This window comes from Tachyglossus aculeatus, chromosome 6 (assembly GCF_015852505.1).
Source record: "Tachyglossus aculeatus isolate mTacAcu1 chromosome 6, mTacAcu1.pri, whole genome shotgun sequence".
In the NCBI taxonomy this organism is placed as follows: domain Eukaryota; kingdom Metazoa; phylum Chordata; class Mammalia; order Monotremata; family Tachyglossidae; genus Tachyglossus; species Tachyglossus aculeatus.
The window spans coordinates 16,195,409-16,217,704 of record NC_052071.1 but is presented as its reverse complement, the minus strand read 5'-3'; the positions used below and the strand labels follow the sequence as shown (position 1 = coordinate 16,217,704).

Below are 22,296 nucleotides of genomic sequence, written 5' to 3'. Positions count from 1 at the left end.
ACCCCAGCCCCTAGAACGGTGCCCGGCACATAGCAAGCACTTAATGAATACCGTCACCACCACCATCATCACCATCATACCCATCAGTAGACTCACGGGTCGGATCTGCCCTTGCGCTCATCCACCGTGGCCAGGTCCTTGCATTGGGAAACGAAGATCTGGAATTCCCTGTTCTTCTCGTCGTAGTCCAGGGCGAACTGGACAGTTCCCTGGGCGCCCACGCTGCCGAAGTCGCCGCTGTACACGCTGAGCACGCTCCCGCTCACCTGGACCGGGGCAGACCAACGGCGTCAGGAACCCCGCCAGCCGGTGGGGCCCCCAAGGGCCTCAAACGCTGAGCCATGAGGGAGCCCCAACCGGCCCCCTCCCTCCCCGGGGCTCCGACCTCAGGACACCACCAAAGTTCACGTGGGGACGGGATGTCCGGGTCAAAGGGTTAAAGGGAGAAGGGCATCAGCACTAGGAATGAGGTCAAGCTCCCCGGGTCCACCCTCCAACCCCCCAAACCCAGCAGTCTGGGAGTCTCAGAAAATGTCCCGGGCGCTGGGGGACATCAACGATGGGTGGGTCATTCATTCGGTCAGTCAATCATATTTCTCGAGCACTTACTGGGTGCAAAGCACTGTATTAAGCACTTGGGAGAGTACCACCTCTGGCTTTCAGAATCAGGCAGGCGATTGAATTTATTGAGCTGTACTAAGTGCTTGGGAGAATACAATATAATACTTTAACAGACACATTCCCTGCCCACAGCAAGCTTACAGTCTAGAGGCTTCAGGACCCAGCGTCTGCAGGGTTACAGAGGGTATGGCAGGCGGGCAAACCAGCCGGGACTATGGGCCCCCTCCGGGTGCCAATGGGACTCATTATTTGGTCACCGTGGACCAGGCCCAGAAGAGTCCAGTTGCCCCCCTGGGGCCGGCCTTTCAGTGACCGGTCAGGGGAGAGAGAAAAGGCAGCTGTTGGAGTGCCTCTCGCCTCGGGCATGTGCCAAAGTCCGGGCCCCAGCAGATGGCTGCCATTGGGTTGTCGGTTTGGGAGCAGACTGGGAAACCCCGATGCACTGAACGGTCACATGAAATCAGGGTCAAAAAGCCAAAGAGGCTAAGAAAATGGGGCCTGGGCAGGGGGGGCTCTAGCCCTGCCTCTCACTTGCTGTGTGACCTTGGGGAAACCACTGCCCTTCTCTGGGCCCCTGCTTTCTCGTGGGCAAAAAGAGGCTAAGTATGCCTGCCTCACCCTTCCTCAGGGAGCCATCAGAAGGAGGAAGGGGCTGTAGTGGCTTACTCATTCATTCAATTGTATTTATTGAGCGCTTACTGTGTGGAGAGCACTGTACTAAGTGCTTGGGAGAGTCAAATGTAACAATTGTACTTCCCAAGCGCTTAGTACAGTGCTCTGCACATAGTAAGCGCTCAATAAATACGATTGATTGATTGATTGATAAACAGACACTTTCCCTGCCCACAACGAGCTTACAGTCTAGAAGGGGGGAAGCAGGGGTGTAATTACTATGCAGGAATAACAGTCCATTTTATGGCAGCCCATTCTGCCGTTCAACTATAATCAATCAATCAATCGTATTTATTGAGCTCTTACTGTGTGCAGAGCACTGTACTAAGCGCTTGGGAAGTACAAGTTGGCAACATATAGAGACAGTCCCTACCCTTGAAGGCAAATACCCTGAATTCGACTTTTCTTGTACTTTCCCTAGGAAAGATTTTCTCCTCTGAGAGCTGTAGAACCGGAGGGCCACAACACAGAGGGAGTTCCCATCTCACCATGAAAGGTGAGACCCTCTTAATAATAATAATACTAACAACAGTACCTGTTAAGCGCTTACTATGTGCCAAGTACTGTTCTGAGCACTGGGGTAGATACAAGCGAAGCAGGTTGGACACAGTCTCTGTCTCACATGCGGCTCATGCTCTTAATCCCCACTTTCCAGATGAGGTAACTGAGGCCCAGAGAAGTGAAGTGACTGGTCCAAGGTCACATAGCACACACAAGGTGGAGCCTGGAGTAGAACCCGAGTCCTTCTGATTTCCAGGCCCAGGCTCTATCCACTGAGCTACGCTACTTATGGGCGGTGTATGGTGTGTAGAGTGCCATATTGAGCTCTCGGGAGAGTTCAGTTCAATAAAATATATAAAATAGCGTACAACCCATTCATTCACTCTGTATTTATTGAGCGCTTACTTCGTGCAGAGCACTGTACTCAGCGCTTAGTGAGACTCTGTCAGTCTTCAGGAGGGAGGGGATGGCCAGCCATCAAAATTCCCACCCAGTGGTTACAGGCTGACAGGAGGGTCAGCCATAATGGGTTACCTTGGCTATTGTTATCGTCTATTCGGGAGCCCTGTGAGTGTCCAATCTCACACTCTCGGGCTAACCCCAAACCCTTACCACACAATAAGTGCCATAATAATAATAATAATGATAATTTTTATTATTATTATTACCTCTAGAGCTCAAATGCCACTGAGGTCCAGGGCGGCCCAGGCCTGATGTCACTTTATCTCCATCCACCTGGACAAAAGGGGTCCCTGGACCCCACTAAAGAATCGGGGAATGGGGAGAGGAAGGGGAATCGGCTAGCCGCTGCCCATCTCTCCCCTACCACGGCGGGGCTGGAAGTCCATACCGAGGAGACGGAGGCCATGTCTGAAGAGTGGCTGCCGATGCTGGGGGTCTTCTTGTGCCGGCTGAACTGGAAGCTGATCTCCGAAGCCGTGTCCGACTCGGTCTGCCCAAGGAACAACGGTGAGACCCGTGAGCGTGCGGGGAGCGGGCCGACGCCAAAGGCCACGTCCGAGGCCCCTTCCCCTCGGCCTTAACGACAGAAGCTCGAAGACCTCAATCAATCAATCAATCAATCGGATTTACTGAGCGCTTACTGTGTGCAGAGCACTGTACTAAGCGCTTGGGAAGTACAAGTTGGCAACAACCTCAGACATTCGCCGCCTAAAAGGACCGAGACTTGTCTCTCTGGTGCCCGGAGGTGACCGGCCCCATTGACCTGTACCCAGTGGGAGCTCTGCCGCAGGCAGGAATTGGACACACGGCTCCTTCCAGCCCTCCGTTTCGCCGAGCGGCTAGAAATGAGCTCCTCGGCCCCTCTTACCTCAGACAAGAACGCGGGAGTGGATCGGCTCAGGTCTTTGGCTCTCTCGGGCTCAAGAAGTTGACGGTTCTGAGGCTTGTTATAGGCTGTCGACACAGAGAGGTTGGCTTGTTGCTGCTGTTGCTTTTTATGGTATGTGTTAAGTACTTACAATGTGCCAGGCACTGTACTAAGCGCTGGGGTGGATACAAGCTAATCAGTCCCTGTCCCACATGGGGCTCACAGTCTTAATCCCCATAGAGAAGCAGCGCGGCTAGAGAAGCAGCATGGCTCAGGGGCAAGAGCCGGAGCTTGGGAGTCAGAGGTTCTAATCCCGGCTCTGCCACATGTCTGCTGTGTGACCTTGGACAAGTCACTTAACTTCTCTGAGCCTCAGTTACCTCATTTGTAAAATGGGGATTAAGACTGTGAGCCCCACGTGGGACAACCTGGTCACCGTGTATCCCCCCCCCACCCAGTGCTTAGAACAGTGCTTTGCACATAGTAAGCGCTTAATAATAATAATAATAATAATAATAATTGGCATTTGTTAAGCGCTTACTATGTGCAAAGCACTGTTCTAAGTGCTGGGGAGAATACAGGGTGATCAGGTTGTCCCACATGGGGCTCACAGTCCTAATCCCCATTTTACAGATGAGGTAACTGAGGCCCAGAGAAGTTAAGTGACTTGCCCAAGATCACACAGCAGACATATGGTGGAGTCGGGATTCAAACCCATGACCTCTGACTCCAAAGCCCGTGCTCTTTCCACTGAGACACGCTGCTTCTCTTAAATATCATCATTATTATTTTACAGATGAGGAGACTGAAACACCAAAAAGTGACCTGACCTCATAAAACCACAAGACAGACAAGTGGCAAAGCTGGGATTAGAATAATAATAATACTTTTATTTGTTAAGCGCTTACTATGGGCCAGGCACCGTACTAAGCGCTGGGGTGGATATAAGCTAATCAGTTTGAACACAGTCCCTGTCCCATGTGGGACTCACAGTCCTGATCCCCATTTTACAGATGAGCCCCGAGAAGTAAAGTGATTTGCCCAAGGTCACAGAGCAGACAAGTGGCAGAGCTGGGATTAGAACCCATGACCTTCTGACTAGGCCATGCTGCTTCTCATTATTATTATTGTAATAATATTACCATTATTATCATCCCTCCTTTCTCCCTCTCCGTGCATTCCTGAGAGCTCACCTCCTCCAGGAGGCCTTCCCAGACTGAGCCCCTTCCCTCCTCTCCCCCTCGTCCCCCTCTCCATCCCCCCCATCTTACCTCCTTCCCTTCCCCACAGCACCTGTATATACGTATATATGTCTGTACATATTTATTACTCTATTTATTTTACTTGCACATATCTATTCTATTTATTTTATTTTGTTAGTATGTTTGGTTTTGTTCTCTGTCTCCCCCTTTTAGACTGTGAGCCCACTGTTGGGCAGGGACTGTCTCTATATGTTGCCAATTTGTACTTCCCAAGCGCTTAGTACAGTGCTCTGCACACAGTAAGCGCTCAATAAATACGATTGATGATGTTGATGATGACTCCCACCAGGCAGGAGAGGGGGTAAATCCACTTTGGCGTCAGTGGTGTTCTCCCAACAGAACCCCCGGGCTGACGCAAGCTACCTCTGGCGGCTAACGTAAATCCCATCCACTTTGGAGTCCCGTCTAAAGCAGGAATTCTGCCGTCCAAATCTATATGCGGACTATTGGACTTGACTCTGGGATTTCAACTGATGGATCAACTGCCGCAGAACATTTTTTGACAAATTTCTCCGGGGTTTGGCCCCTCTCGGACTCTGTCGGATTAAACGTGGGTCTCATTCCCGCTGCTTGCTTCTTTTCCCACTTTGTGCTTAGAGTCCGGACATGCCCAATTCCATCCAGAAGGTATTTTTCAGCTCTGCAGGATGTGGGGGAGAAGAGGAGCAGCATGGCCTCGTGAAAGGAGCATGTGTCTGGGAGCCAAAGGACCCAGGTTCTAATCTTAGCTCTGCCAGTTGCCTGCTGTGGGGCCTTGGGCAAGTCACTTCAATACCTGTTCTCTTAAGACTGAGCCCTGTTTGGGACAGGGACCGTGTCCAATCTGAATAATTTGCATCTACCCCAGCATTTAGAAAAGTGCTTGACAAAAAATAAGGCCTAAACAAAAACCATTTTTTAAAATGATATTAGGCAGTGCTTATTATGTGCAAGGCACTGTACTTCATATTAATTTTAATTATTTATATTGTCTGTCTCCCTCTCTTGACTGTAGGGGGTAGGGGATGTGTCTACACCAACTCTGTTAGCGACATGGCGTAGTGGATAGAGCATGGGCCTGGGCCTCAGAAGGACCTGGGTTCTAATCCTGGCTCCACCACTTGTCTGCTGGGTGACCTTGGGCAAGTTACTTCACTTTTCTGGGCCTCTCAGTTCCCTTATCTGTAAAATGAGGATTAAGACTGCGAGCCCCACATGGTACAGGGACCGTGTCCAACCCGATTTGCTTGTTTCCACCTCAGTACCTAAAACAGTGACTGGCACATAGCATGCGCTTAACGAATACCACAATTATGATTATTATTACATTGTATTCTCTCTAGCACTTAGTACAGTCCTCTGCACACAGTAAGCGCTCAATAAATATGTATGATTGATTGATGGCACCAAGGGGTTTCTCAACTGCTCAAAAACCAACATCACCACGAGACCCCAACCCCTAACACGAGAAGCAGCATGGTCCTAGTGGTTAGAGTATGGGCCTGGGAGCCAGGAGGACCTGGGTTCTAATCCCGACCCCACCACTCGTCTGCTATGTGTGACCTGGGGCAAGTCACTTCACTTCTCTGTGCCTCAGTGACCTCATCTGTAAAATGAGGATTAAAACTGTGAGCCCCATGTGACGCATGGTCTGTGCCCAAACTGATTAGTTTGTATCTACCTCACAGTTTAGTACAGCGCCTGGCAGAAAGTATATATGTATGAGTAGCATTTTTTTTTAAAAAAAGAAAGAATGGAACTGGGTGCCAATGCCTTTAATATGCGCCCTGCCAAAAAAGCAAACAGCCTGGAAAACTGAACAAAGAAACAGCATTCTTTTGTGGGGTGAGGGGATAGGGGCCAACTATCCAGAAGGAGAACTGGCTTCAGGCTGAGACTGAACTTCAAGTTTCTGAGTTCGCACTGGCAGCCAAAAGGAAAATCTCTTCCAGATTATCTCTGGCACAAACACACCACCATGATGGTGTTCCGAAGCTCTGGAAAGCTTCCTCGGGAGACCAGATAGATTGTTCTCCTTTTTCTCAAATTTCTACTTTCTAAAGGGTTGTAATCATTGCGAGGTCTGTTCAACACTTCCTAGGTGCCAAGCACCATGCTAAGGGCTGGGGTAGTTGCAAATAATAGGATTGGACACAGTCCCTGTCCCACACGGGGCTTGCTGTTTGAGGGGGATGGAGAAGAGGTACTGAATCCCCATTGTACAGATGGGGAAACTGAGGCCCAGAGAAGTACAGCGACTCACCCGAGGTCACCCAGTAGGCAGGGGGCAGAGCCGGGATTTAGAAGTGAGGCCCTCCAGCCCCCAGGCCCATGAGCTGCTCTCTGGGTCTTACTGCTTCACATACTAGATGAGATCCTGATTCCAACAAAGACGACAGATTTAAAAAACAGGGAATGTGCCCAAAATTCAGAGAGGCATGCCTACAGGCACTCTGATACCCACCCCAGCCCCAAGACATTTATGCCCATATCCTTACACTCTACTATAGGTGCCACCTGTAATTTATTTTAACGTCTGTCTCCCCCTGTAGACTGTAAGCATGATAATAATAATACTGATGGCATTTGTTAACCGCTTACTATGTGGCAAAGCACTGTTCTAAGCACTGGGGAGGATACAAGGGGATCAGGTTGTCCCACGTGGGGCTCACAGTCTTAATCCCCATTTTACAGATGAGGGAACTGAGGCCCAGAGAAGTGAAGTGACTTGCCCAAAGTCACACAGCTGACAAGTGGCAGAGCCGGGATTAGAACCCATGACCTCTGACTCCCAAGCCCGGGCTCTTTTCACCGAACCACACTGCTTCTCACAGTCAGGAAGTGTCTATCAGTTCTACTGTACTGAACTCTCCCAAGCACTTCGTACAACACTCCGCGTGCGGCAAGCACTCAATAAAGACAACAGATTGACCAATGGTTCGTACTGCCTAACGTCCCCCATCAGCCTGTCTACCGACGCTATACTCTCCTGGGCTTAGTACAGTGCTCTGCACACACTAAGCGCTCAATAAATACCACTGACTGATTGATTAAGAAGGGAGGGGGAGTGTGCCACCTTGGAGAGGGCAAAAAAGTAAGAGATATTCTCTACTGCACTCTTGCTTTCCTCTTCCTTCTCCCTTTCCTCAATTTTTTTTCCTCATTTTCCTCCTCTTCCCTTAGGTTTAGTTCCCCACCTAATAGCCCCTCCCCTATTTTTGGGTAGCTAAAATTAGGCAAAGAGGTGGGGCAGTTATGGGTGTAAATATGGAAATCTCTCTCTCTCTCTCTCTCCCCCTCTCACATACATTAACTTTCTGGCAATTCTTTCCTGTTGCACTAGGGCTCCCAGGACTCAGGGATCGGCTAGTTGGTATTGACATTCATTGGAAGAAAATTCACTTGGGACTTCTATTGAGCCACTTTACTGCTTGCTTTTATGCCAGTCTCACTGGGGGCCTCTGTTTGCCAGATTTTCATTGCCCTCCGCATGATGCATCTATCTGCGCATTCGGGTCCGGGGAGACTGGAGCTTGAGGAAATGATTCTATTTGGAGAAGAATCCTGATTATGCTGCTTTTGTTGGGCGCATTTGATTGAGGGAAAATGGGTCAAATGAAGCAACTACTAGTGCTGGACGCCTATAGCTTCCTCTTCCCTTCCAGCCTTCAGCAAAGCTTCACGGATTTGAATGCCCCAGCTCACCTCAGAGCTGGGGACAGTTGCCTCATCTGTAAAATGGGGATAAGAGTGTGAGCCCCATGTGAGACAGGGACTAATGTCCATCCTGCTTACCTTGCATCTGCCCCAGTTGCTAGGAACAGTGCTTGGCGCATAGTAAGCACTTAACCAATATCATTATTATTATTATTACTAGTATTATTACGGAGCGGTGATCAGTTCCTTGACCATTTCCCGGGAGACGGGGAGGAAACTCACTCTCGGTACTCGTATAAATGTTCACCATGCTCTTCGCCAGATTCACACCACTGGCTCGGGCCAGGGCCTGGACAACGGGAGAACTGCAGCCGGTCACCTCTGGAGGGGATGAGGGAAAGACAAGACGTGTCAAAGTTATGTGGGTAAACAGAATCTGGGCCTCGAGGCACACAAAAGCATAGACTAGACTGTAAGCTTGTTGTGGGCAGGAAATGTATCTATTATATTGTTATAATATACTTTCCCAGGCACTTAGTACGATGCTCTGCACACAGCAAGCGCTCAATAAACACGATTGACTAACTAAGCAAGGCCGTTCCTGGGATGGGCCCGGGCAACCAGGTGTTCTGCGTCAGAAAGGGCTGCCCCCAAGGACATCCGGGGAGAGGGTGGAAAGGGGAGCCACTTTGGACTTTTTGTTAAATAATGGGGAATCCATCACCAAGAAAGATGGTCCCTACCCTCCCAGCCGCCCGGTCTTTGCTGACACTCTCAGAGTGCCCCACCCTCGGGGCGACGGCCTGAAGAAGAAGATGACGCCGAGCTACGTGGACCTGCACTCTGAGGAACAGAACACTTGCACACAAGAGGAGCAGCTCTGTCCAGCTCCGACCATGGAAAATAAAATGGTGCCCGGGCTGGGAGGGAGCGAGAAAGGATGAGAAGACTGAGGGAAATCAAACCCAGCCGACAGCGTCCCTGAAGACCCCGAGGTCAGGAAGACAGAAGGGAGTCCTGTGACCCAGGACCTGAGGGAACGAACCCAAGGGAGAGAGGGAGGCGCAAGGGAAGGGAAGGCCTGGGGACACCTGTGCTCGAAGGAGTGGCCGAGTCCACCCCCGGGGCCTTTCTTTTTCTGCCCTGGTCCGGCTCGCTGGTCATCCCCGGGGGCTTTTTCCCCACCGGCTGTCCCCAGTCCCCGGGGTCCTCATCTTCGGATTCCACGGTCTCGATCATGATCTTCACACGGTTCTGCAGGGACTCCCCCCCGGTGGGGGTGCTTTCCTCCGAGAGCACGTACTCGTCGGCCGGAGTCTCGGGCTCAAAGGCGGCCTGCCGCGGGGGCGGCTCGACGGGGAGGGAGGGGATCCTGATGGGCAGCCTAGACTTTCGCCCCTCCGGCCGGGGGGCCCCATCCTCTCCGACTAGGGGCTGCCGGCCGCGGTCCTCGCTGGAGTCGCTCCTGGTGGCCGCGGCCCCGTGGGCCTTGGCGTGGGTGGACCTGGGAGCCGAGGACCACACCCCTTTCCGGTGCGGGACCGAGTAGATCGGTTCATCCTCACTGGATGACACGGTTGCTGGCCGCTTGTGGGGCAGGCGAGACCTCGGGGCCTGTTCTTGGGCGGGAGGCCCCGGGGCGGACCGACCCGGCCCCGATGCCCGCCCGCCGAGCTCCTCCTCAGCTTCCGAAGCCGAGCTCGGGGCCGCGCACTCTGCCCCCTTCTCCCAGAAGTCCTTGAGGTTCCTGAAGTGCTCTCGGTTGAGGCCGATCTGCTCGTCTTTGGGGCCGTTCCTCATGGGCGAGATGGTGTAAGGGCCCCCCGGCTTCCCCGTGGGCGAGGACAGGTCGCCGGGGGCAAGGGGCTCCCGCTGGGTCTCGGGCCGCTCCTCGCTGCTCGGCACCGGCTCCGACCCTATCCACTTCAGGCTGGACTTCCTTTTGATGGGGATCCGGCTGCCGGGGCCAGTTTCTCCTCGGGGGCTCTTCTTGTCCACCGTGGGCCTGGCAGGGGAGCCGGGCACGGCCGGCTGGTCTGGCCAGAGGTGGGAATCGGCGTGGGCTGGGTCTCTCTCTGGCACCATGGCTGGGGTGGAAGGAACATCCAGATCTGTAACAACAAGCCAGCGAGTAGAGTTCAGCCCTCAGCTTGGCAGGTTCACCGCAGAAGCTTCCTACCATGGAGGGGAGGAGACCATCCCACACTTCAATGTCCTCACCCTATCCCTGTCTCTCAGGATTACTATTATTTTTGTTATTGAGACTTGCTCTGTCTCAAGCACTGTTCCGAGTGCTGGGGTAGATACAAACTAATCAGGTTGGACACGGTCCCTGTCCCACATTGGGCTCACGGTCTACATAGGAGGGAGAACAGGAATTGAATCTCCATTTCACAGATGAGTAAAGTGACGTTAAATGACTTGCCCAAGGTCACCCAACTGGCAGAGCCAGGATAAGAACTCAGATTCTTTGACTTCCAGGCTCGTGCTCTTCCCCCCGAGGCCACACTGCTCTCTCAATCAATCAATCAATCCTATTTATTGAGCGTTTACTGTGTGCAGTGCACTGGACAAAGCGCTTGGGAGAGTACAATATAAGAGAGTTGGTAGACACCTTCCCTGCCCACAAGTGAGCTTATAGTCTAGAGGGGGGAGATAGACAGGGAAAGGGAGACATCCTCTCTCCTTCTCTGCCAGGCCCTTCTGGAGACAGGTAGGGACTGTCTCTATATGTCGCCAATTTGTACTTCCCAAACGCTTAGTACGGTGCTCTGCACATAGTAAGCGCTCAATAAATACGATTGATGATGACAGGGATCTGGGCTGATAGCAGGGGAGGATAAGGAGTAACAGAAAGGCTCAGCAATGGTAACCTCGAGGGGAGTCGTACTAGAACCTGGATCAGAGATGCCAACTGCCCTATCTTAGCAGGTACATAAAAATGGAGTGTGGGCGAGGCCAACGGGGGACCCTGCTTTCTCCTGCCATTGGAAGTGGCCTGAGGAGAAATCTTCACAGAAACTGCCATTTTAGAACTACCGTCCCTGCTAATCTTTTAGATGCGGGAGGCAGTCAGTCACCTGGCTGGGAGTAGGTAAAGTGGTTTGCGGAGGCGGGAGGTCAAACCGGATGGCCCGCGAGGCCTCTTCCAGATGCTACCAACCGGTATCGGGCTCTAGACGTCTTCCATCTCCGGGAGGTGCCCGGCGCCTCACCCCCAAGGCCCCTCCTCCGGGGACCCCCCTCGTGCTTTGATCATCGGGTGTGGGCATGGGGAGCCCTAAGGCCGGCTCGACCGGACTTACCTTTCTCCAAGAGCTGTGAGCCGTCTGCAGCAATCAGGAAGGGGCTCAACCCGATGCCGCTGTCTGCTGGAGAGACGTCACTGAGCCTCTGAATGAGAACAAGAAACGGTCCCCCTGAGGTGAGTGGCATCCCAGGACCCCTGATCTGTGTACCACACACCCCTGCCCCAGATCTGAAAGGGATTTCTGGGGCCCTTCTCTCTGCCAGCTTGATCTCTCTCTTTCTCTCTCTCTCCTTCTTACTCAGCTTTCGGCACCAGAAAAATCTCTAGGTTCACTTTCTCTTACTCAATAGAGCTAGGGAAGCTGGGGAAAACCAGAGGAAGATACAGCATATAGGAGATCTCCACACTGCCAAGCTGTTTCCTGCTACCCAGGCAGAGGGTATCAGGCAGGGGTTCCCTGAGCCCCAGCAGGGTATGAACAACACTTAGCCATACCCATAGGGAGCTTCCTCTCTCCCACAGCTGGGAAGGACACCCCTCCAGCTTGCTGGAAACTGAGGTACCGTAAGCTGCAAGAGGGGTGTGTTTAGATATGAGCGAGAAGTCAGACTGTTGGGTGGCTGGAACCCTAGAATTCATTCATTCATCCATTCAATCGTATTTATTGAGCACTTACCGTGTGCTGAGCACTGTACTAGGTGCTTGGGAGAGTACAATACAACAATAAACAGAAACATTCCCTAGTCACAACGAGCTTACAGTCTAGAATGAGGTCTAGGAAAAGAGCAGGTAGCCCATGTGTCTTGGGCAGTCTTGACCTGCATAAATAATAATAATAATTGTGGTATTTAATTAATTCATTAATGATGGCATTTATTAAGCGCTTACTATGTGCAAAGCACTGTTCTAAGTGCTGGGGAGGTTCCAAGGTGATCAGGTTGTCCCATGGGGGGCTCACAGTCTTAATCCCCATTTTACAGATGAGGTAACTGAGGCCCAGAGAAGTGAAGTGACTTGTCCAAAGTCACATAGGTGGCAATTGGCGGAGCCGGGATTTGAACCGATGACCTCTGACTCCAAATCCCATGCTCTTTCCACTGAGCCATGCTGGTTCTCTATTTGTTAAGCACTTACTAAGTGCCAGACACTGTACTAAGGGCTGGGGTAGATACAAGCAAATCGGTTTGGACACAATCCCTGTCCCAGGTGGAGCTCACAGTCTCAATCCCCATCTTGCAGATGAGGTCACTGAGGCCTAGAGAAGTGAAGTGACTTTTCCAAAGTCACACAGCAGTCAAGTGGCAGAGCCAGAATTAGAACCCAAGACCTTCTGATTCCCACGCCCGTGCTCCTACCCACTATACCATGCTGCTGCATAGAGGCAGCAGGGTGGACCAGATGACCTCTTGAGATTCTGAGTAGTTCGGGAATTTTACCCCTGGGGTTGCCCAGGCGAGCGGATCGAGGCAGTAGTTCACGGGATGCCTGTCAAATGGGGGTTCTGGGGCTCACAAGACACTGTTGGGTAGGGACTGTCTCTATATGTTGCCAATTTGTACTTCCCAAGCGCTTAGTACAGTGCTCTGCACATAGTAAGCGCTCAATAAATACGATTGATGATGATGATTCGGTTGGGTTGTCAGGCCATCTCAAGGCCAAACACGGATTGCAAAAGGGCCCCCTCATCAGCACCCATAAACCAAGGAGCATTTTTGTGGGCTGAAAGTCCTTCGAATCCTCCGGGAAACAAATTCTAAGTTTCCCTTCTCCTAGGGTGGTGGGGGCCTTGGGATCCGGGGTTCCGGACCCCTGATTTGGGCATCAACCCTCGCCACGCCGCAGCCATGAGTCAGTAATCCAAGCTCGGCCTCTTGTCTGCTGGGTGACCTTGGGCAAGTCACTTCATTTCTCTGGGCCTCAGTTACCTCATTTGGAAAATGGGGATTAAGACTGTGAGCCCCAGGTGGGACAGGGACTGTGTCCAACCTGATGACTTTGTATCCACCCCAGGGTTCAGTACAGTGCCTGGCACGTAGTAAGCACTTAACAAATACACTATTCAAAAAAGGCCACAGTGTGGCGCTGTTCCCTTGCACCCAATGAGCTTCATTCATTCATTCAGTCAGTCGTATTTATTGAGCGCTTACTGTGTGCACAGCACTGTACTAAGCGCTTGGGAAGTACAAGTCGGCAACGTATAGAGACGGTCCCTACCCAACAACAGGCTCACCGTCTAGAAGGGGAGGCAGACAACAAAACAAAACATGTAAACCGGTGTCAAAATCGTCAGAACTAATAGAATTAAAGCTATGTGCACATCATTAACAAAATAAATAGAATAGTAAATATATACAGGTAAAATAGAGTAATAAATCTGTACAAGTGCTGTGGGGAGGGGAAGGAGGTAGGGCGGGGGGGGATGGGGTGGAGGATTTATCAGTCTGCCCTGTGTCAATGTGTTGCTGCACCCGGGGACAATCTTTGTGTGTACCCGGTGTGACTGTGGTTGTGAGCCATCACGGGCCTTCCTAGCCACCTATGCACCCAATGGTCCACTGACCATCAATGGTGCCTGAATTAATTAACTATGGTATTTGTTAAGCACTTACCATGTGCCAGGCACTGCACTAAGCTCTGGGGCAGATACGAGCAAATCAATCAATCAATCATATTTATTGAGCGCTTACTGTGTTGGATACACTCCCTGTCCCACTCAGGACTCACAATCTCAATCTCCATTTCACAGATGAGGTAAGCGAGGCACAGAGAAATAAAGCGACTTGCCCAAGGTCACACAGCAGACAAATGGTGGAGCCAGGATTAGAGCCAGGATAATAATAATAATAATAATAAAAATGATGGTATTTGTTAAGTGCTTACGATGTGCCAAGCACTGTTCTAAGCGCTGGGATACATACAAGGTTATCAGGTTGCCCCACGTTGGGTTCACGGTCTTGACCCCCATTTTACAGATGAGGGAACAGAGGCTCAGAGAAGTGAAGTGACTTCCCCAAAGTCACACAGCTGCCACGTGGCGGAGCCGGGATTAGAACCCATGACCTCTGACTCCCAAGCCCGGGCTCTTTCCACTAAGCCATCTTCCAGCTCCCAGGCCCATGATCTATCCACTATGCCAGGGCTCTACCACATGTCTGCTCTGTGACCATGGGCAAGTCACTTGACTTCTCTGTGCCTCAGTTCCCTCGGCTGTAAATTGTGAATTAAGATGGAGAGCCCCATGCAGGAAAGACTGTTTCCAACCTGACACACCTGTCTCTACCCCAGTGCTTAGTACAGTACCCTGGCACGTAGTAAGTGCTTAACAAACACCATTACCATCATATACTGTAACAACGTGACCCTGCTTGCAGTTTCATCCTTGCTAGCCTGACACAATTTCTTTCAGCGCTGGGGTCGGGAGTCTGTGGTTTTGGCGGGGCCGAGTGAGCGGTAAGAAGCCCAAAGGGCAGCCCGTCCAGTGGGGCCACCGGCATCATCATCATCATCAATCGTATTTATTGAGCGCTTATTGTGTGCAGAGCACTGTACTAAGCACTTGGGAAGTACAAGTTGGCAACATATAGAGACAGTCCCTACCCAACAGTGGGCTCACAGTCTAAAAGGGGGAGACAGAGAACAAAACCAAACACACTAACAAAGTAAAATACATAGAATAGATATGTACAAGTAAAATAAATAGAGTAATAAATATGTACAAACATATATACAGGTGCTGTGGGGAAGGGAAGGAGGTAAGACGGGGGGGTGGAGAGGGGGACGAGGGGAAGAGGAAGGAAGGGGCTCAGTCTGGGAAGGCCTCCTGGAGGAGGTCAGGACCCAGGGGGAATGGGTGAAGGGTACCTTGTCCGACGGGGGAGAAGTTGGCAGGGTGGCGAGCCGTGGTCTGGGTTTGGGAGAGGGGTGACGCCTGTTGTCGTTGATGAGGTCCGTCTCACCGGGCCTGCCCGAGGAGAAAGTCAAGTTAGCGAGGAGGAGCGGTATGGCAGAGTGGATAGAGCTTGGGCCTTCAAGTCAGAAGGCCGTGGGTTCTAATCCCGGCTCTTCCACTTGTCTGCCGTATGACCTAAGGCAAGACACTTCAATCAATCAATCAATCAATCATACTTATTGAGCGCTTACTGTGTGCAGAGCACTGTACTAAGTGCTTGGGAAGTACAAGTTGGCAACATATACAGTCCCTACCCAACAGTGGGCTCACAGTCTAAAAGGGGGAGACAGAGAACAAAACCAAACATACTAACAAAATAAAATAACTAGAATAGATATGTACAAGTAAAATAAATAGAGTAATAAATATGTACAAACATATATAGATATATACAGGTGTTGTGGGGAAGGGAAGGAGGTAAGATGAGGGGGATGGAGAGGGGGACGAGGGGGAGAGGAAGGAAGGGGCTCAGTCTGGGAAGGCCTCCTGGAGGAGGTCTTCACTACTCTGGGCCTCAGTTACCTCATCTGGAAAATGGGGATTGAGACTGTCAGCCTCATGTGGGACAGAGTCTGTGTCCAACCTGATTTGCTTGTATGCACTCCAGTGCTGAGTACAGTGCCCGGCACACAGTAAGTGCTTAACAGATACCACAATTATTATTATTGTTATTATTATTAATGGAGACTCCATGGCCCCAAAACCTAGCAAGGAATCCGCCTGGAATGGGGGTCGAATGCGATGGATTGGGTCGTGGGGAGCAGTTCTCAAGGGCTACAGACACTGAATCCATGCAAGTCTCCAGGTAGTGTGGCCTAATTTCAAGAGCCCAGTACTGAGCAGGGAGAAATAGTTCTCATCCTGGCTCTGCCACTTGATTGATTGATTGATTGATACTGGGTGGAGAATTGTACTAAGCACTTGAGAGAGTACAATGCAACAGAGTTAGCAGACACATTCCCTGTCCACAATCAATTTACAGTTACACATTCCCAAGCGCTCAGTACCATCCTAGGCCTGAAGTTTATCAGAGTGATCCCCTTCGATCAATCAATCAATGGTATTGACAGGCGCAAACTAAATGACTAATAGGAGGAAGAAGACCCCACGGACAGAGCAAGTGCTTCGACAGCTGAGTATTTACGTCGATATGTAAGGGTGGTGCTGAATGCCTGAGGGACAAGGAGTCAATAAATAGAGAAAGCTAAAATTTAGTCCATCTTTTGGCTAAAAGGGGGGGGAAAGGGTAAAGCTGGCATTCCGGTAAACAGAGATGGCATGGCTCAAAACCTGTGGGATTGGCTACTCTGGTCTCATCTGGCTTGATTTCAAGCGATTCATTGTAAGCCAGCCAGCCAGGATGCTGTCAGGAAACACCCTGCTTCCTAAGGAGGTCTGTTTTGTTTGCTGGGCATGATCACCAGCGAGGGGGAAATAAAATATCTCTCCCAACGAAGTTATTCTACAAATAGGCTACAACGCCCAGGAATCTAACCCTCCCTTCCGGTTTCCCCTCCTCCCAGCCGCCGGGGGTCCTTTCTGGAATGGACTGTACTAGACACCCAAGTGAGAGGTTCGCGTGCTAATTTCTCCAGCAGCACGGATCCGAGATAAAGGCCGACCCCCTCGGAGGGGTAAAACGCTGCAAGGTTTGAAATCGTCCTGATCAACATCTCCCCAGCCTGGCTCCGAGCCCGCCCAGGCCCGCGCTCACCTTCCGTCGTGTGGGGTTGGGCTGGGTCTGCTAAAGGGAAGACTCGTCTCCGGTGACAGCGTCCAGCGCAAACTCTCTCCGGGAGGCTCCTGACTCCCATCTGGGGGAAGAAAGGAAGAAGGGAAAAGCAGATGAGACCCGAGGACTATTCCCCAAAGCCAACGGATGCGGCCGGACGGCTAGCCCAACAGCCGCCACTCCGGCGTTCGAATGGGCATCTCCAGGATTCTCCGTTTCCCCCTTCGGCCCCAGACAGTTGGCTCACTCCCATCTTCCCACTCTCTCCTCCCCCGGCTCCACAGCCCTCATGTCCGGATCCAGCTGTCGCTTATCTTAATGATCGTCTGCCCCTCCAGTCTGGAAGCTCCTTCTGGGTAGGAACTATCGTTGCCTCCTCTCTTCTTCATTCAATCGTATTTACCGAGTGCTTGCTGTATGCAGAACACTGTACTAAGCACTTAGGAGAGTACCGTAGAAAAATAACAGATACATTCCCTGCCCACAGCGAGCTTACAGTCTAGATGGGGAGACTTACATTAATATAAGTTACAGATATCATCATCATCATCAATGGTATTTATTGAGTGCTTACTGTGTGCAGAGCACTGTACTAAGCACTTGGGAAGTACAAGTTGGCACCATATGTACACTGTACTCTCCCCATGATTAGTATGGTGCTCTGATCGGAGTAGGTGCTCCATAATAATAACAAAAATTATTATGGTATGTATTAAACAGTTACTATGTGCGAGGCACTGTTCTAAGTGCTCCCTTCAAGGCTCACCTCCTCCAGGAGGCCTTCCCAGACTGAGCCCCTTCCTTCCTCTCCCCCTCGTCCCACTCTCCATCCCCCTCATCTTACCTCCTTCCCTTCCCCACAGCACCTGTATATATGTATATATGGTTGTACATATTTATTACTCTATTTATTTATTTATTTTACTTGTACACATCTATTCTATTTATTTTATTAGTATGTTTGGTTTTGTTCTCTGTCTCCCCCTTTTAGACTGTGAGCCCACTGTTGGGTAGGGACTGTCTCTATATGTTGCCAACTTGTACTTCCCAAGCACTTAGTACAGTGCTCTGCACACAGTAAGCGCTCAATAAATACGATTGATTGATTGATTGATTGCTGGGGTGGTTGATCGGTGCTGGCCTTCTTCGAACAAAAACTCACAAGTGGGCAGTGGCCACATCTGCTTTCTCAACTTGATGATGATGATGGTTTTTATTAAGCGCTTACTATGTGCAAAGCACTGTTCTAATAAGCGCTGGGTAGGTACAAGGAAATATGATCGATTGGTGCTGGCACTCTTAGAATAAAAACTCATTAGTGGGCAGTGACCAAAGCTGCTTTCTCAATTTAATGATGATGATGATGATGGCATTTATTAAGCACGTACTATGTGCAAAGCACTGTTATATAAGTGCTGAAGAGGTTACTAGGTGATTAGGTTGTCCCACGGGGGGGGCTCACAAATTAATAATAATTGTGGTTTTTATTAAGCATTTATTATGTACTAAGCACTGTTGTAAGCACAAGATAATCAGGTCAGACACAGTACTTGCCCCACGTGGGGCTCATAGTCTAAGTAGGAGGGAAAACAGGCATTGAAAACCCATTTTACAGGTGAGAAGCAGCATGGCTCAGTGGAAGGAGCACGAGCTTGGGAGTCAGAGGTCATGGGTCTGAATCCCGGCTCCGCCACTTGTCAGCTGTGTGACCTTGGGCAAGCCACTTAACTTCTCTGTGCCTCAGTTACCTCATCTGTAAAATGGGGATGAAGACTGTGAGCCCCACGTGGGACAACCTGATCACCTTGTATCCCCCAAGCTCTTAGAATAATGCTTTGCACATAGTAGGTGCTTAACAAATACCATCATTATTATTATTATTATTCTAAGGAAGCTGAGGCACAGAGCAGTCACCCAGTAGGCAAGTGGCAGGGCCAGGGTTAGAAACTAGGTCCTCTGATTCCCAGCCTCATGCTCTTTCCACTAAACCGTGCTGTTTCTCAATTAACTGAACACAATCAGTCAATCACTGGCACTTATTGAGTGCTCATTGAGTACAAAGCACTGTATTAAACATTTGACTACAGTAATCAATCAATCAATTGTATTTATTGGGGGCTTACTGGGGGCAGAGCACTGTACTGAAGCACTTGGGAGAGTACAATCTAACAGAGTTGGTACATACATTCCCTGCCCACAATGAGCTTACATTCTAGAGGGAGACAGACATTACTAAACATCACTAACTCACGGATATGTACATAAGTGCTGTGTTACTGAGGGTGGAATGGATACCAAATGCCCAAAGGGTACGGATCCAAGTGCAGAGAAGATGCAGAAGGGAAAGGGAGTCAAGGAAAGGAGGGTTTAATCAGGGAAGACCTCTCGAAGGAGATGTGTCCTTAATAAGGCTTTGAAGGTGGGGAGAGTGGTGATTTGGTGTGATTTGGAAGGGAAAAGCATTCCAGGCCAGAGGCGGGATGCGGGAAAGGGATCGGCGGTGAGATAGGCGAGATCGGAGCACAGTGAGTAAGCAAAGTGTGTGGGCTGAGCTGTAGCAGGAGATCAGTGAGGGAAGACACGAAGAGCCAAGTTGATTGAGTACTTAAAGTAAGGAGTTTCTGTCTGATGGAAGTTCCTGAGGAGCAAGGAGACCTGGACGGAACTATTTTTTTAGAAAAGCGATCCAGGCAGACTGGAGTGGGGAAGAGACAAGGAGGTGAGCAAGGAGACAGATGCAGTTGTCAAGGAAGGATAGGGTAAGTGCTTGGATCAGGATAGTAGCAGTTTGGATGGAAAGGGACGGGTGGATTTTAGTGATGTAGTGGAGGTAGAATAGACGGGATTTGGTGACAGACTGAATATGTGGGTTGTGTGAGAGATGAGTTGAGGACAATGCCAAGGTTACCAGCTGGTGAGATAGGGAGGACAGCGGTATTGCCTTCAATGATGGGAGAGACAAGGGGAGGACGGGTTTTGGGTGAGAAGATACGGAGTTCTGTTGTGGGCGTGTTTAGCTTGAGGTGGGAACATCCAGATAGAGATGTCCTGACGGCAGGAGGAAATACGAGACTGCAGGGGAGTTCTCCAAGGAAGTGGGTGTAGATGGAGAATGGAAGGGGGGCCCAGAACTGAGCCTTGAGGGACCCCCGCTGTCAGAGGGTGAGAGGCGGAGGAGGAGCCTGCTAAAGAGAGAAAGGAGGAGAACCAGATGGGGACAGTGTCAGTGAAGCTAATATTGGATATGTTTCTAGAAGAGGGTGGTCCACAGTGTCAAAGGCAGCCGAGAGGTCTAGGAAGACTAGGATGGAGTAGAGGCTGTCAGATTTGGCAAGAAGGTGGTCGTAAATGGCATTAGAGAGGGCAGTTTCCGTGGAGTGAAGGGGGTGGAAGCCAGATTGGAGGGGATCAAGGAGAGAATTGGAAGAGGGGAAAAGGAGACAGCGGGGGTAGACAACTTTTTCAAGGAATTTGGAGAGGAATGATAGGAGGGAAGAGTTGGCAGACCTGATTCCCACCCCCTGAGAAGTCTAACATCAGGACTCATCTCTCTGCCCAGGGAGGATAGCCGTTTGCACAGGGTGAGGAGGAGCAAATCTTGGGTGCATTTCATTTTTCAACAATGGGATCACCAGTCCTTAAACCCAGAGGCCCTCAGATGTCTGTCTCCCTCTCTAGACTTAAACTCATTGTGGGAAGGGAATGTGTCTGTTTACCGCTATATCGTTCTCTCTCAAGCACTTAGTACAGTGCTCTGCACACAGTAAGTGCTTAATAAACACAACTGACTGAATGACAAATGTCAGAGAACAGCAGATGTTATCCAATCAATCATATTTATTGAGCGCTTACTGTGTGCAGAGCACTGTACTAAGCCCTTGGGAAGTACAAGTTGGCAACATATCCAGTGTGCTATAAGGATGCACTAGGGGAGAATTAATAATAACAATAATAATAACACTGATAATGATATTTAAGCAATTATTAGGCTGCAAGCACTCTTCTAAGAGCTGGGGTAGATACAAGATAATCGGGTCAAGCACAGTCCCTTTTCCATATGGGACTCAAGTTTAAATAAAGAGGGAGGGCAGATATTGAATCCCCACTTTACAGGTGAGGTACCCTAGGCACAGGAAAGTGAAGTGACTTCCCCCAGGTCACACAGCAGGTAAGAGGCAGAGCCGGAATTAGAATCCAGGTCCTCCTACTCCCAGGCCCATGCTCCCCTTCTAGACTGTGAGCCTGTTGTTGGGTAGGGACCATCTCTATGTGTTCCCAACTTGTACTTCCCAAGCACTTAGTACAGTGCTCTGCACACAGTAAGTGCTCAATAAATACGATTGAATGAATGAATGAATGAATGCTATGCCATGCTCCTTCTCCAAGGTGGAAAGTGGCATTCCTCAGCACTAGGTAGCCACCTATCTGTCCAGGGCACACCTCCTCTGAGAGGCCCTCCCTGACTAAACCCTCCTTTTCTTTTCTTCTCTTCAACTCCCTTCTGCATCACCCTGACTTGCTCCCTTTATTCATCCCCGCTCCCAGCCCCATTGCACTTATGTCCTTATCTGTCATTTATTTATTTCTATTAATGTCTGTCCTCCTTCTAGACTATAAGCTCATTAGACTGTGAGCCCACTGTTGGGTAGGGACTGTCTCTATATGTTGCCAACTTGTACTTCCCAAGCCCTTAGTACAGTGCTCTGCACACAGTAAGCGCTCAATAAATACGACTGATTGATTGATTGATTGTGGGCAGAGAATGTGTCTGTTATATGGTTGCATTGTACTCTCCCAAGAGCTTAGTACAGTGCTCTGCATGGAGAAAGCACTCACGGCATAGTGGATAGAGAAGCAGCGTGGCTCAGTGGAAAGAGCCTGGGCTTTGGAGTCAGAGGTCATGGGTTCAAATCCCGTCTCCGCCACTTGTCAGCTGTGTGGCTTTAGGCAAGTCACTTCACTTCTCTGTGCCTCAGTGACCTCACCTGTAAAATGGGGATGAAGACTGTGAGCCCCATTGTGGGACAACCTGATCACCTTGTAACCTCCCCAGCACTTGGAACAGTGCTTTGCACACAGTGAGCGCTTAATAAATGCCATTATTGGGAGCCAGAAGGCCATGGTAGGGAGGCATCCTGTCCTGGGAGTGGCTGGGTCCAGTCCAGTGTAGATATTGGTATTACTTTGTATCCTCCCAGCACTTAGAACAGTGCTTGGCACATGGTAAGCGCTTAACAAATGCCATCATTACTATTATTGTTATTCTATTCTAACGTGACAGTGGGCAAGTCACTTCACTTCTCTGTGGCCTCATCTGTAAAATGGGGATTGAAACTGTGAGCC

At 50.2% G+C, this 22,296-nt stretch overlaps 1 protein-coding gene across 1 annotated transcript in view; it reads right to left on the bottom strand.

Annotated features, from left to right (window-relative positions):
* Positions 1-22,296, bottom strand: part of LOC119930030 (synaptotagmin-like protein 2) — a 76,091-nt gene that overhangs the window by 14,393 nt on the left and 39,402 nt on the right. The window contains exons 4-11 of the mRNA XM_038748445.1: positions 16,936-17,035; positions 15,134-15,233; positions 11,328-11,415; positions 9,114-10,133; positions 8,305-8,403; positions 3,125-3,210; positions 2,645-2,746; positions 97-266 (exon numbers count right to left, since the gene is read on the bottom strand). Of these exons, the coding sequence (XP_038604373.1) occupies positions 97-266; positions 2,645-2,746; positions 3,125-3,210; positions 8,305-8,403; positions 9,114-10,133; positions 11,328-11,415; positions 15,134-15,233; positions 16,936-17,035 (1,765 nt within the window). The remainder of the gene's footprint in view (positions 1-96; positions 267-2,644; positions 2,747-3,124; positions 3,211-8,304; positions 8,404-9,113; positions 10,134-11,327; positions 11,416-15,133; positions 15,234-16,935; positions 17,036-22,296) is intronic.